Source organism: Nelumbo lutea, chromosome 7, assembly GCF_056320005.1.
Source record: "Nelumbo lutea isolate HS-2025 chromosome 7, American lotus-T2T, whole genome shotgun sequence".
NCBI classification, from domain to species: domain Eukaryota; kingdom Viridiplantae; phylum Streptophyta; class Magnoliopsida; order Proteales; family Nelumbonaceae; genus Nelumbo; species Nelumbo lutea.
The window spans coordinates 5658066-5672467 of NC_142690.1; the positions used below are offsets into that span (position 1 = coordinate 5658066).

Below are 14402 nucleotides of genomic sequence, written 5' to 3' on the forward strand. Positions count from 1 at the left end.
ATCATTGAAAAACAAAAGGTTGTATGATTGCACTTAAATAGATAAGAGAAAACAAACAACCAATTTTCTATTAAAGTTAAAAGATTCCTCTTAAGAGATAAGAGTTAAGAGAAAATGAACAAGCCCTTAATCGTTAAACATGGATAGAAAAAGGTTAAATACCCATTTTACCCATATGCAAAGTTACATTTTTGTCCTTGATTTTAACTTAACTCATAATCCCTCTCAGACACTTGCCCTATCTATCGAAAGAGAAAGGGAGGAGCGCCATCTATCGACGCGTCCATCGCCAACGACGGCGGTCGCTGCAAATACCGAACGACGAAGGTCAGTGAGATTTTTTCACCAAGAATAGATCCACGCTTGTTATCTCGTCGATGCAAGTTGAGCTGAAGGACTTGGGGTCGGGTTTAGCTCCATCATCGTTGTCTACATTGACCCCTCCAGCACCGGCACCTTCGTGGCAAGATCGACGGTAGGTTGGAGATTATTTGAAGGACTTGGGCGAAGAGTATTGGCAGCAGAGAGCAGTGGTGAGGCCCTTCATTACCAGCTCTCTCAATGGCTTGATCTTCATCACTAGAAGAAATGCCACAATGTCTTTGGCAAAAAGACAACTCCTCGAGTGATTCCTCTCGGTTGCAAATCCTGGCGGGAAGTCATTGCCGAACCCTACTGCTGGACTGACATTGACGTCGAGCAATGGTGCCGCCAATGTAACTGCTCTGATTCATCAACTCTACTGTTTGTAGGCTTGTCTGTCGTAGTAAAGGGACCCTTCATCGACTCTCTGCTTACAAGCTTGGCGTAACCCCTTTTTTTCCCCTCTGTTTCATCTCTTGTTCAAAGGAGGTTACCGCCACTATCGCCGAGAGGAAGAAGAGAAAGAGAGAGAGATGGGATTTCAAAGGGGGTTGTTGTCGTTGTCGCCGTTGCCTAGAGGAAGAAGAGAGAGAGACTAAGAGAGATGGGAGTTCAGAGGGGTTTGCCGCCACCGTTGTCGTCGCCCAGAGAAAGAAGAGAGAGAAAGAAAGATGGGAGTGTTAGACAGTTTTGTATGCCCTTAGCTTCGATCAAAATGATGTACTTTATGAGTTTATTGTAAATGAATAAAAGTGCATATTTGATTCATGTTCCCTTAGTATGTTTCTGTGTAATACCCTTAAACTGGACACTTAATGAGACTCGTGTTAGTTTAGAATGTTCACAGCCAGTGGGTCGGTCTGGGGAGACCTATCCTGACAAGGCTGACACTGTGGTGCCACCAAGTCGGTTGGGGTGGCTTGTCTCAGCTACCAGGGTGAGACCCTAGGCACATACAGTGTGGGATTAATTGAATCTTTGAACTGGACCAGATTTCCAGTATTGCCCTAGACCTTGGAGATTGATGGGCAAAACTGGAAAGTTACACCTGACCCCTAGACTCGATTATGATACTGCACTAGGTGTCGGATTGGGCTGTCTTTGATGTACCAATCAGTGAGATCCTTAGTGGGGGTCAAAACCTAGGTATGTTGGGACAGTCTGAGAATTTATCTGAGTTGGTGATCATAGTGACAGGATCAGCCCCTTTGTCGGACAAAGGTAATGATCGGGGATGCACTCTCACTGATGGAAGCCAAGACTGTCGGCAGCCGATTTCAATCGTTGAAATTTGCTTTGCAAAATATATTTTATATGAGATATAAAAGTATATATATATATTATGGTTTCGAAAATGTTTGCAAATAGGTTTTAATTCCCGAGATCCATACTTGAGAGAGTGCAACACTGTTCCTTGCAGTCGAGGGAGAGGTCCTCCCTTGTCGGGTAGTGTATGATCATTATGGGCTGAGAGGTTAAGTGTAAGGCCATTGAGGATAATACCTTATGGGTTAATCTTGCATCTGCCCACAGTCCCTGGGTGTTACAAGGTGGCTTGGCCCAGGGACCACTTAGGGTAAGTGTTGGGCCCATAGAGCCCATCTGATGGGTTTCAGGGGGTGCACTGTCCATAACAGTATATTTGGCCAGGCCTTGTAACAAAGGTTGGGCTGAACCCATGTGGCTGATGTGTAGATCAATGTTTGTGTCCCACGCCATACAAGGAAGGCTTAATGAATACATAACCCTAAATGGGCCTTAAGCCCATTTTGAACTGGGCTAATTTGATTAGTCTTTAAGGGGTGAATTCTGAGATAAGATCAGCTGATAGGATTGGGCCCACACCCTATCCACTCAAAGAGTCCAAGATCTAAATGAGATTTAGATTTGGAAACTTCCTAATTAGATTAGGAACTGGCTGATCTAATCTGCAGATAAGATAAGGATTATCCCTTATCTTAAAGGGACTTCTAATCTAGATATGATTTGGGTTAGCAACTCCTAATGAGATTAGGAGCTGATCCCTTTAAGTCTATAAAAGGAAGAGGGGGCGGCAACCTTTAGACATCCAACAACATCCAACAGACTCAAGTCTTGTCTTCAGAGCTGAGATCACAGTGGAGAGAATTCTGCACCCTGCAAATTCTTTCTAGCCGCCTCCTTCCTACAGCCGCTGCCTATAGCAGTTCGATCTCCATTGCTTGGGAGAAATCTAGATTGGATCTTGATTCCAATCTTTTGGAGAAAAGATTGGTAGGAGTTGTATTCACAAGTCGTCCAGGTGATTTTTGGGAAGAATCAAGTTCTTAGGAAGGACATTGCTAATTCTGCTCCACCTTTCACTGCACCATCTTTAGTGGGAGCAGATTTTGGTTTCTACATTGGGCGTGAACACTTCCATTGAGAGATATTGTTTCTCTGTATCAGATATTATCTCTCTCTCCTCCTTTTGGTTCAGATCTGGTTCAGTTTATGGTTCAAGAATGATCATTGAAAATAATATTTTCTAAACAGGGAATTCAATTCCCAGTTGAAGGGAAAAGAAAAATTTTTGAAATTCGCCCCCTTTATTCCGCAATCTTGGGCGTCCATGTGATGGATTTCCTATCCCTTCAGGGAGTTTAGAGGGGGTTGCCGCTGTTGGTGACAGAGGAAGAAGAGAGAGAAAGATCAGACTTCAGAGAGAGTTGCTACTGCTATCGCCCCTATTCAGTTTGCTCATACCACTTCAGTTTTTGCCGTTGCTGCTGCCCCTATTCGGTTCACTCGTTCTCTACTTCAATAGAGCACCCCACTATTGAAGAAGAAGGATGAAGAAAGGTGTGTCAGTTCACTCGTTGGTTCTTTGCTTTAATTTTCTTTTATTCTTTTTTGTTCTTGACTGTGAAAAGATTGACAAATGCTTTACTATTTTTTTGGTTGATGCGGTGTAGTTATCTCCGGTGATCTGGTGTTGATAGAGACTATGGGAGGAAGATAGATGGAAGAGAGAGAGGTCGGAGGAGGAAGGGTGTGCTGGGTTGAGAGCAAGGGGATAGGGGTATAATTAGGTTTTAAAACATTTTAAACGTCATGTGGTGTCATGTGTTTATGAGTTTTGATGGAATATTAATGAATGTTAACGGTAAGGGTAGAGTTAGTCAATTGTCAGAAGTAGTAAGGATAATGATGGTGCCCAATCCGAGGTGGTGCACAAACTGAGGAGAGCAACCAAATAGTCCTTTATGGCAGGGTGGGGCCGAGCTATAAGGACGAGGCCGCGCTTCAAGACCTATGATCAAGGAAACAGAAGTCAGAGGCATGAGGAGTTATCCCCGGGTAAGAACTCCGACGCTCAAGTCAGTAGGAGGTGGTAGGATGGTTGGGCCGAGCTATAAGGATGTCGATCCGAGCTAAGTAGCGGTGTAGGTCTCAAAAGTTGGATCCCTTACCTCGAGCATGGAATACCTTTTTATAACTGAAGATCCGTGTCCTAGTTGAATTGGGCTTTGGGGCTATCAGGATGAAGTTAGCCGCCGAAGTATTTGGGATAGAGTCCCATTCCCTCGCGGAGTCGTCTTCCTGCTTCCTCTTTATCCGTAGTTGTGCTCATCCAAATGACGTGTAGTTGACATGGCTGGAAGGATAAGATGGGGTGCCATAGTAATAGCGTAGTTTGGCCGAGCTATCCCGTCATGGTTGGGTTAGGCCGATGTGGCCGAGTTAGGATGACGTGGTAGGACGATAATTGGGCGGCCACGTATCTCGCAGGCCCAGGTCAGCCATGACCCGAACAGATAACATTAATCAATTTTCAAACAGTAAAAGTACATTTAATCAATTAGCTAAACCATAAGAGTTTACCCTTATTCTTTTCATGTATTGCAGATTTATGGCTGTCTCCAAAGTCCACTGTCCTGTTCAACTTGGGCGGACTCGGGTTGGGCTTTTATCGGAATTTGAAAGGCCTGAGCCCGAAGGCTGAAGCAGTGGTAATTGTTAAATGCCAACTCGGGTTGGTCCGAGGAGTTGCGCTGACGCACACGCACTTGCACCGTGCCACGGAAAGTGTGTGGCTCCGCGGGCTTGATCCCGCGCTTTCTATTTGGAGACTGGAGAGATGGCAAATGACCATCTCGACTGGTTGGTCAGGTCATCATCGGTACCCATCTCCTATTTCGAGGAGAAACGAAAAAACCTCAGAGGCACCCGTCTCTCTCAGTCTCGCAGCTCTTCGCTTCTCCGCTCTAATCTCTCCCTCAGTTCATCTGCATTTCTCGAGTAGTTCTGCTCAAGAACTACTCTGCAATGGCGTTGGCAAGCCGCCTCAGACCGAATCTCTCTCTCATGCAAAGGATCCTTAGAAATGAGCCCATTTCTGCACAGAGATCCTCTCCTGGTTTTGCAGTTTCAGAGGTGTTCTTCGTCTTCTGCATCTTATTTTCCCTGTCTTCTTCTTGCTTTTATTTAACGAATTTCTTGTTTTCCTTCTTGGATCATACAGCGTGACAACCCTTTACTTGTGCGATTTAATCAAATATTGGATTGATGTTTTGTTTAAACCGATTATTTCGATCATCTGTTCTCGCTTACAGTGTTGAATACAATTGTAAGTTTTGTTTTTTCTTTTCAGTTACTTTTATCTAACTTTTGGTCTTATGTTGAAATGCTCAATCGACATGTAATTTTGCTGAGTTATCCATATATATTGCACGTAGTGTGAACCTTATTTTTATGTTGTATAAACACCGATTTAGAATTCTTTCTTGAAAATTTAATTGGCATTGTTGAAATTTAGATATTCCTCTGTTGGGCATTTTGCAAAAGCCACAACCTTAAACTGCATTCAGTTTGAAGAGTTTTGATTTGAATAGTTTGATCGGACTATGCATAAAAGCTTCATTAGTTAACTTCATTTTTCTGAGAAAAAAAGTGGGTGTAAGCAGAAACTCTACGTAATTATATCTCTCTTTATGGCTGTAATGTAGTAATTATTATTTTTGCACTTCCAGGTTTTGAGGAATTATGCAACTGCATCACAACCAAAGGAATCAAAGCCCAAGGTAAACTAGATTTGATAAACTTCCTAATTGCACAAGTAGTTGGTATTTGAACTTGAAAGTGTTTTTATTACAGAGTTTATTATTGCATAATGTGTGCCCCCCTTGGTATTGTCATATTCAGTGTTCTAAACGCAAAAAACACAACTAAAGAACAAGGGGTTCATAAGGCTTGAGGTACAAGGTGTAAGGCAAGATAGACACTTGATCAAAGTGAGCACTGCTTTTGAAAAAAAAAGAGAATTAAAAGAAAAATTTAGTATAGCTAGGTTGAGACACACCCCAAACTCTCTATCAGGTTACCATCCAGACCCTCAAGAACTCCTTCAGATTCACACCTGTATGATCTTCCACCCTTCTGATCCCAACATACACTGCCATTCCCCAAATATAAGTCCTACTATTAGAGTCAAACTCCTCCCATGGCACAATGACTAGAACTTAAATACAGTTCACTAGCAGTTTCCCTAGCCAGTTTTCAATCTTAGTGTTAACTTCCTTTTGTGTACTTGAAATGAAACCCCCACCCTTCTGGTTTGAATTCTCATCCACTCCTTTTGTATTTGGTTCAGTACAAGGATCAAAATTTCGCAACGTGTCAGCTGATACGTATTGTATCTGTTGGTCAGGCCTTATACCAACCCCCCTGAACAAGTTTGAAGGAAAAAGTAAAAAGAAAAATATAAAGCACCCTGAGGTAAAGTCTGATATACGTCATCTGGTGTACTGGACTGTATTGATATTTGGAACTTTGGTTCAGAATCCAAGATTGCTGTTCATTGAGTTACTTTCACAGACATCATCACAAGAAGGTGAACATTGTGAGGTGTTAGGAAAATCAACACAAACATCAAAATTATGTTCAGAAAGATAGGATCTAAAGCCACACGGTTCAACTGAGTTAAGTTTTGGCAAGGCCTTAAGGTTGTCTGCTTGAATGGTCCATGCCTCATCTGAGAAACCAACTTCCTGATTAATTAGAGATGGAACAGAAGTACCCTCAGTGGCAAGAAACTCAGAGTGCTGATTATCCATCATAAACTTGTCCTCTGGCTTAAAAGAGTGGATATGATCCATCTTTTTGGCTATCAAAAACATCGTCACCTCAAAGCCCATCCAAACCTGACCTTTGTAAGACCAGCAACTAAGTGCCAATACTGGCTGAGGACGTTGCTAAGACAACTGTGAACTCAGAGTTTTGTGTCTCTACCCCTATACATTGATTCAATGGTCAGGATAAGCTTCGCTGGTTTCATCAGATGCGGCGAGAAAAAAACTTCTGCTCCTTTTAGAAATGAGGAAATACTCCTTTTCACAGTGGATGACAAGGCTGCATCTCCCATATTTCATAAACTCTTGAACTTTAATAGTAACACTAGTGACGTGGTTTTACTATTCTCTGTGAAAACTAGCAAAGTCAACTCCCTTACCAACAAGCTTCCGATCTCCTTGAAAAGCCTTTCTAGAGAGCCTTCTTCTTCCAGGACAGAATCATGCTTAACAAGGCATATGTTTTTTGGGAAGTCAAGTTGTTCATCAGTCAAAAGCATAATACCTTGGTGATATACAAGTATAATCCCCATATAGTCAGCATATACAAGTGTAATACCATGACAATCAGTATGCTTCATTCCTGAAAGGGAAGTTTAGCTTGTAATGTGGGACCAGGATCTCTGTATCTTTCCCATTTTCTTGGATGACCCTCAAGAAGTTGAATCAGGGTCTGGTTCCTTGGTGTTCAATCTTATTTTTCCGAAGAGAGAATTATACTTAAACTGTTTTATTTACTTGATTTTATCTCTTCCAATATTGACCTTCTGATTCTTTCTAACATTTCAGGTCCCTCTAGCTTTGTTTGGAGTGTCTGGCAACTATGCATCTGCCTTGTATCTCTCAGCAACAAAAGTTAATTTATTGGATAAAGTTGAGACTGAGATTCTTGATCTTGTTGAGGCTTCCAAGAAAAGTCCTACCTTTTCTCAGTTCATAAAGGATTTGTCAGTGCCTGCAGAGACAAGAGTAAAGGCTATAAGTGAAATTTGTTCTGAAGCTAAATTTTCAGATATCACAAAAAATTTTCTTGGTATGTTCAAACAGTTCATGGGGGACTTTGATTCTATCTACAAAACTCAGAAACTATTTTTAAAGAATGCAAGAATGAATTATGTTGTGTTTACCAATAGGCATTTCTTTATAAAACATGTTTATGTATGAAGAAACTACAGTATTTCTGCATTTCAATGATTTATGGATATTTCAACATGTCTCCCATATTATTGTGTGCAGGCCTTTGGCTTTGGAATTTCTGCTCAATTTTGTTTGGTATTTATTTGTTTTGGCCTTTGAGAGACCTTGTTTTTAAAAGATATGCATTTTCTTAAAACTTTTTAAAAGATATGCATTTTCTTAAAACTTTTTCTAGCAGCTCCTATGATATCTTTTTTGTTGATTGTGTTTGGGGGTTTCTTGACAAATTGCTCTAAATGTGTTTTTCTTTTGCCTCATCAAAGAGAGATCAAATTGTCTGTTTCTATTGTCTATCACATGACTTATTTGCATAGTGTAGAATCATGTTGTCCATATTTGCCTTAGCGACTAAACTAAGATTCATGCTGGTGCATTTCATTGTTATTATCACTCTTGAAAGTTCAATATACACTGCCATACTCTTAGATACATTTGTAGAGGGAATTTTGTCAAAGCTAGGTCTTATCTATTCTGCAGGGCCTCAGAACTGAGGTACTATCCTTCATGCAGGACTCAAAGTATTTCTTTCGGTATCAAGAGAGCTATGTAGATTGGAGAAAGGGGATTCCCATATGGTGATTGATTGCTTGATTATGACAGGTGGTTCTGATGGCTGGCACCTTGAAAATTTCATCGAAGAGGGCTGAGTCCGTGATCCATGTGGTGATTGTACATCAGTAGAAAGTCAGTGGATACTTCAGGTCCTGTCACTTAGCAAAAGATCTGCCCCGATGGTTGGAATGTCCGAGCAGGATCCATGAACTGCAGCTAATGGTTTGGGATAAAGCTTATTTGACTTTATTTGGGTGTTCAACTCGAACATGTAACCATGTAAGAGGTGTTCTATTGGCCTATTTAACTGTATTCTCTTTTAGTTCCAAAGATTTGATTATTGCAGAGGTTTGCCTCTGGTACTACAGAAAATATGGATTACATGAAGTAAGGAAAGAATGTGAGTTGGAAGTCAGTAGAGACTACTCGTCAAAAAAGTCAGTTGACCTCAGGTCTGAGCAGAAGATCTGCCCTGATGGTGTGGAATGCCTGAACACTTGAGCAGGACCCTTGAAGCTGCTTCAATTTGTTTGAGATAAGGCTTATTTAACTTTTCCTGGGTGTTCAATTTGAACATGTAAGAGGTGCTTTATTAGCCTATTTAGCTATATTTTCTCTTAGCTCCAAAGGTTTGAATGTTGCAGAGGTTTGTTTCCAGTACTACAGAAAAATTAGATAGGAAACCCAGCTTCAAGCATGAAGTCCATACTCCGATACTGTATCCAGCTGTCTGATCTGTTACAAGTTGAAGGAGGTAGAAGAGCTAGAGGCAGACCGAAAAGGACTTGGATGGAAGTAATAAGAAATGGTTTAAGTGCCCATAATTTAATGATGATATTGCACTGAACAGATGGAGTGGCAAAACAAGGTTCATCTAGCCAGTCCCATATAGTTGGGACAAGGTGGAACTATCATTCAACATTGTGAATTATATTGCAGGGGAGCTAAATAATGGGTTAACTAACCTATGGATTATAGATGAGGATAACAAGGAGAATCTTTTTATGAAGTTATTGCCATTTAGATGTGTCCTTTCATGAAAACAGAGTTAAGGATCATATAGGACTTACGCTTCAATGTAGGAGCCAGGAGGAGGTTATATAAGAATCTTGGATTGTTTTTTATCTTGGGCCATAGAAAATATGCTCAATATAATTTCTGTGAGAAGAGGTAGGTTGCAAAAATTGACCTCATCATTACTTGCCTTTTCCAACTTTACATTGGATTGGCCAACTGTTCAGATGTTTCTCTTTGTCTGTTGGTTCTAAGACAGACTTGTCAATTTTAAAGAATCTGACTCTTTAACCATTGGTGTATCTTCAATTTTTGAAATATGTTTCTTTAAACATTGGTGCTTGTTATTGTCTTCCATTTTGTTGTTTTTGGGTCATTCTGTGTAGTGTATATCCAACCATTTCAAACCATGACCCACTAGGTGCATATTTCTGTATGATATTTTATGCTCATAATACCTATCTTGTACTATTTGCAAAAGACCATTTGTTCTGTTTTTATTGTATTATAGTTATTTTTCACTTATTGTGCTTCCATATGTGGTTGGACAAGGCTTGGTTGAGTTGTGTTGAGATAGTGATTTTGCATTTATTGTGTTTCCGTGTAGAATGTTTTCGCCGACCTTTAGTGGGATTTGATTCATACTTGTACAAATATAGAAGATTTATTCTATGGTGTTGTTTGTTTGTTGGTCTTCTGCTGTCTTTCCTTTTCAGACGTTCCCAAATATTTTTTTGACGTGTGACTTTACAATGCCCATACTAGCGTTAAATTTTAGAAAGGTTTTTCTTATTATACTTTGTGCTTGTTCTGATTTTATGTACACCAGGTGTTTTAGCTGACAATGGGAGACTAAGACACATTGAGAATATTGCAAAGAGGTTTTTGAAATTGACCATGGAACACAAAAAAGAGGTGAAAGCCATTGTGGCAACTGTCATTGTAAGTTCTGCTCAGAATTTCTTATAGTTCATTGCTAAGAGCACAATTGTTTCTTAACATTGGCATGGCTATTGCTGATAAAAAAAAAAGGCATGGCTATTTTATTTTTTTGATAGTTAACGATGAATCATTTCATTAATACAAACAATATTGGCATGATTTTGTAACTTGCATTTTAGTGTCTAACTGGATGTATTTTGAGGTTTTACATTGATTCTCCTAAATGACAAAATGTTCATGCTGGACATGTGTCAGATTCTTTAGGGAATGGTACTTAGGAGGGGTGATCATGAGCCAGGCTGGACCAAGGCCGAACAAATATTTCTTCCCAACTGTCCTATGGTTCTGTCAATGATAAAAATAAAATTTGCTTATAGTTTAGTATTTTATTTATTTATTTATTTATTTTGTACTTGTTCTATGGTTCTTCCCAACAATTGTGCTTCTTAGTTATCATGCACTTGTTCCTAGGATAGTTGGGCAAAAGAAGTAAGAGACTCAATTTATCTCTCCATTTTGACAAGTTCCAGTGCATGGTTCTGCAAGGTTAGTATGGCTATGTTTGGTGATTAAGCGGTTTGAGAAATAAATACTTGTGCAACAAGTACTTATTTTTAAGTACTTAATGCTGTTTGGCGACCCCTTTTCCAAACCACTTATACTTGTTTTAAGTACTTATTGGGGTGAGAATGTTTGGCGAGCCACTTCCCAATAAGTGCTTATTTAGTGGAAATGACATTTTTATTCCCTATTTCACACACTCATATAAATATTGACTTACTCATATTATATTGTATATTTCAAAGGAATTTGCCACACCACTACTTTGAGACACATAACGATCCACATGAAATGTATGTGGAGTGTCTTTGCTGAATTTCTGTTTCAAATTAGTGAGTTCCCTCAATTATCTGTTCTTTGCAAGATTGTTTGTGACCTGCCCAACCTGGGACAGTAGAAGTGTCTCCTGGAGTTTTTTAGATTTTTTTCAGTGTTATTTCACTTTTGACTCTTGGGAAGAATATTTGTTCCGTTTCTTGGATTTTCTACTTTAGATATTTTTTCCTATCATATAATCTGTACGTGGGAATCCTAGTAACTGTTAATGCTATTTTTTTTTATCAATAACACTTTCATTAAATCATCAATAGAAGATTTACAAGAGGAAGACAAACACACTTATCTTCCAAGAGCAGCAAAGAACCTCATGAAAAAGTTAATGCTATTTTTTGATAGTTGAAAATAAGATAACTCTCACTCACTGAGTACACTTCACAATTCCTCTGAAACTTGGTGAAATTTCCTCATTCTCTGGAGGGGATGTTATTTCACTACTACTCATGATGTACAGAATTTAAATCCCTTGGAATCCAAAACAGATTTATATTGATAGCACTCAGAATATCTCTAGCCTCAGCCAGGTAATGATCAGGTTAATAGTGCATTGCATGATTTAGTTAATTTGGTTCCTGAGTGCTTGGAAAAGCCCTTTAGTCAGAGACTCCTTTTTGGTCCTTGTCTATTAATTTTCAATTATTTTCCCATGGGTCTTTTTATTTTTAATGAAAACTTTTTGTTATGATCTAAAAAAAAGCTATTGAGGGGGTTTTCTTACCTTTTTCGCAGCCCCTTCCCCCAGAAGAGGAGAAAGAACTGAAGGCGACACTGCAAGATATTATTGGACAGGGGAAGACAGTTAAGCTTGAACAGAAGGTATTTACCACATAAAGCATGGTGTCTTTCTTTGTGAAGTGAAAAAGAAAAACTGCATCTTAGTTATCTAGATAAAGGGTACCTTGAGAAAGGGCATTTTAATTGATAAAACATATGGTGATAATGCTATCCTCTTGTCAGAGTAGGGTGGTTAGGATTTCCTTTTGCATAAACACACATAAATAAATACATAGAAATACCTATACAATTAGACATATACGCATAATTATACATGAACAGAAACATGAGATTTGGTACTTGGGATAATTTTTTAGTACTTATGCTGTTATGCAAATGTAAGTACAAGGTAAAGGTAGGGATATTGGCTGATATAGGTGCAGTGTTTTAAAACCCGGCCAGAGCTTGAACTGTTCTCCCCTACAGCCTACAGGTGAATGGGTCAGCAGTTTAAGTGTCTGGGTCAATGGTTAACCTGTGAATGATGTCATTAACATAAGAAGCTTCAGAAAACAAAATAAATAATACAATAATGTGGTAACCCGTTGAATGGGACAGATGGGTCAATGGTTCAACCACCAAGTGAATGGTTTTTTGCAAAATAGTGGGTTGGAGGTTTACCTGAACCAGTATTGTGACCTGGCCACTGGGTCACTAGTCTGACCGGCCAGGTCAATGACATGTTAAAAACATTGTGTAGACCTAGGGTTTTTTACTTTTTATATGTGACCAAGCTAGAGGGTGACTTAGCAATGGACAATTTAGTTTGGCCACAAAATCTTCTATGTCTAAAAATAAATAGAATTATTTTTTTTGATCAGTCTAAAAATAAATAGAATTGTCTAGATAGCTTCCCTTCTTGACTGAATTAGGAAACCTTTTCTAGGATTTTCTTTGTAACCCCCCTCCTGAAAAAGGGGTATCAGATGAGTTATTCATTCTTAGAAAGTGCCATCAAAGTGGTATTAATTAGTTATGGAACCACCATATTGTAGTCTATCTTAGCTACAAAAACCACCTTACCTTTGACATGCTTTGCTTTTTTCAACTTGTAAATATAGCCATCTAGGTACAAAAGATTGAAGGATATGGAATGTAATCTATTGGATAAAAATGTCCAATCAATGTTAAGTAAATCTATCATCATGTTGAACGCTAGCAATATTGCTTGGTGGTTTCATAACTAATTTGTAAATGACTTGGACTTGTAAGAAGGAAATTCAATGGTGGCGTTTGGTTTTTACGGTTGAAGAAAAGAATCCAGTGAACCATGGAGCTGCACAACACAACCGGGGGGAGGCCATCCCTGAAGTCCCGAACCCATAACCCCCCAATCATTGTGATGGCGGGATTAGCATAATGGTTGAATAACAAAAAAAGTGTTTTTTGATAATTACATGCCAATATAAACAAATTGGACTATTTAATTGTTTTTTTTTTCTGTGATCTACCCTTGGCTGGGTTTTGAGTCTGGAACCATCGATTTGAATTTAGCTTACCTCCCACCTTCATGAACATGAAAACATGGACATTGGAAGCCAAGCTTTAATCCTTTATTTTTGTTTATGAGAAGGATGATTAACATGACACATCTGACAGATTGATCCTAGCATTCTTGGAGGATTGGTCGTGGAGTTTGGGCAAAAGGTCTTTGACATGTCAATTAAGACCAGGGCAAGACAGATGGAACGGTTCCTACGGGAGCCCATCAACTTCGACAGCCTCTGAATGAAACCCGCTACTTTTGTGTTACTTCTGCTTCAATCCTGTCGAATGTCGATGCACCAAAAAAAGTGTTTTTTTTTTTTTAATTATTTTAATATTTCCTTTTGTTTATAGCCCCGAATTGTTTATCTTCCTGCTTTCATGGAGGTGGGCTCTCCATTTCTTAAAAATAAAATCTACAAAGAAGGTGACTATTATTATTCTGTTACTTAGTTTGGGGACAAAACCTGCTGAATCTTATTTTTCTACTCACTCCCTCTCTCTCATAGATTTTCTTTGCTAAGCTTTTCTCTTACACATCCCTTTCAATCTCGGGCAACTCCTTGGTTCAGCCATCTGGGGTCTTGGGAGTGGTGGGCTGGATAAAAACCAACCTCAAGCAAATTTTTGTACGAAATGGCCGCTTTCACCTTCCTATGTAAGGTTGATCTCCAACTCCAAAGAATCTGTCAGAACTTTTGGGGTTTTTTTCTCGTTGCAAACCTAGGCTTTCAGATCTTTGGTGTACTTATTTTTATCAAGGAAAGCATGTTTGCCATATTGTACAAAACGATGATGCATATGCCTATATCCACAATACTGACAATGAAGTAGAATGAGATTCATAATGATTAAAACGCAAGATGTCAAGAATGGGATTCACCTTGATTCTCGGACCATAGTTCCATCTTTAAAGTGTATAGAAGATGTCCATCAATGAAACCACCAGCAGGGACACTGAACGAAACAAGACAACGCCCACGGCGATCCTAATGAAGGCATCAAATTTGTGAGCATAAGCAACCGTTGAGACAACAGTAGAAGTGCAATCTTCCGTCAGTTTTGGGGCTAATTTGCCAAATGCCCATA

At 39.3% G+C, this 14402-nt stretch overlaps 1 protein-coding gene across 1 annotated transcript; it reads left to right on the plus strand.

The window, feature by feature from the left end:
• The first annotated feature begins 4373 nt into the window (after positions 1 to 4373).
• LOC148844810 (ATP synthase subunit O, mitochondrial-like) lies at positions 4374 to 13805 on the plus strand. The gene is made up of 6 exons (XM_088954948.1): positions 4374 to 4758; positions 5355 to 5405; positions 7242 to 7485; positions 10045 to 10157; positions 11784 to 11870; positions 13428 to 13805. The coding sequence occupies exons 1-6, from the start codon at positions 4651 to 4653 to the stop codon at positions 13554 to 13556; spliced, it is 732 nt and encodes a 243-aa protein (XP_088811074.1). The 5' UTR covers positions 4374 to 4650; the 3' UTR covers positions 13557 to 13805.
• Positions 13806 to 14402: the final 597 nt, after the last annotated feature.

What these genes read in the sequence shown, in the direction of transcription:
- LOC148844810 (XM_088954948.1), top strand. Translation starts at nt 4,651, where the DNA reads ATGGCGTTGGCAAGCCGCCTCAGACCGAATCTCTCTCTCATGCAAAGG. An exon ending in CTGGTTTTGCAGTTTCAGAG is followed by an intron (nt 4,759 to 5,354) that starts GTGTTCTTCGTC and finishes TTGCACTTCCAG; the next exon opens with GTTTTGAGGAATTATGCAAC. An exon ending in CAGTTAAGCTTGAACAGAAG is followed by an intron (nt 11,871 to 13,427) that starts GTATTTACCACA and finishes CACATCTGACAG; the next exon opens with ATTGATCCTAGCATTCTTGG.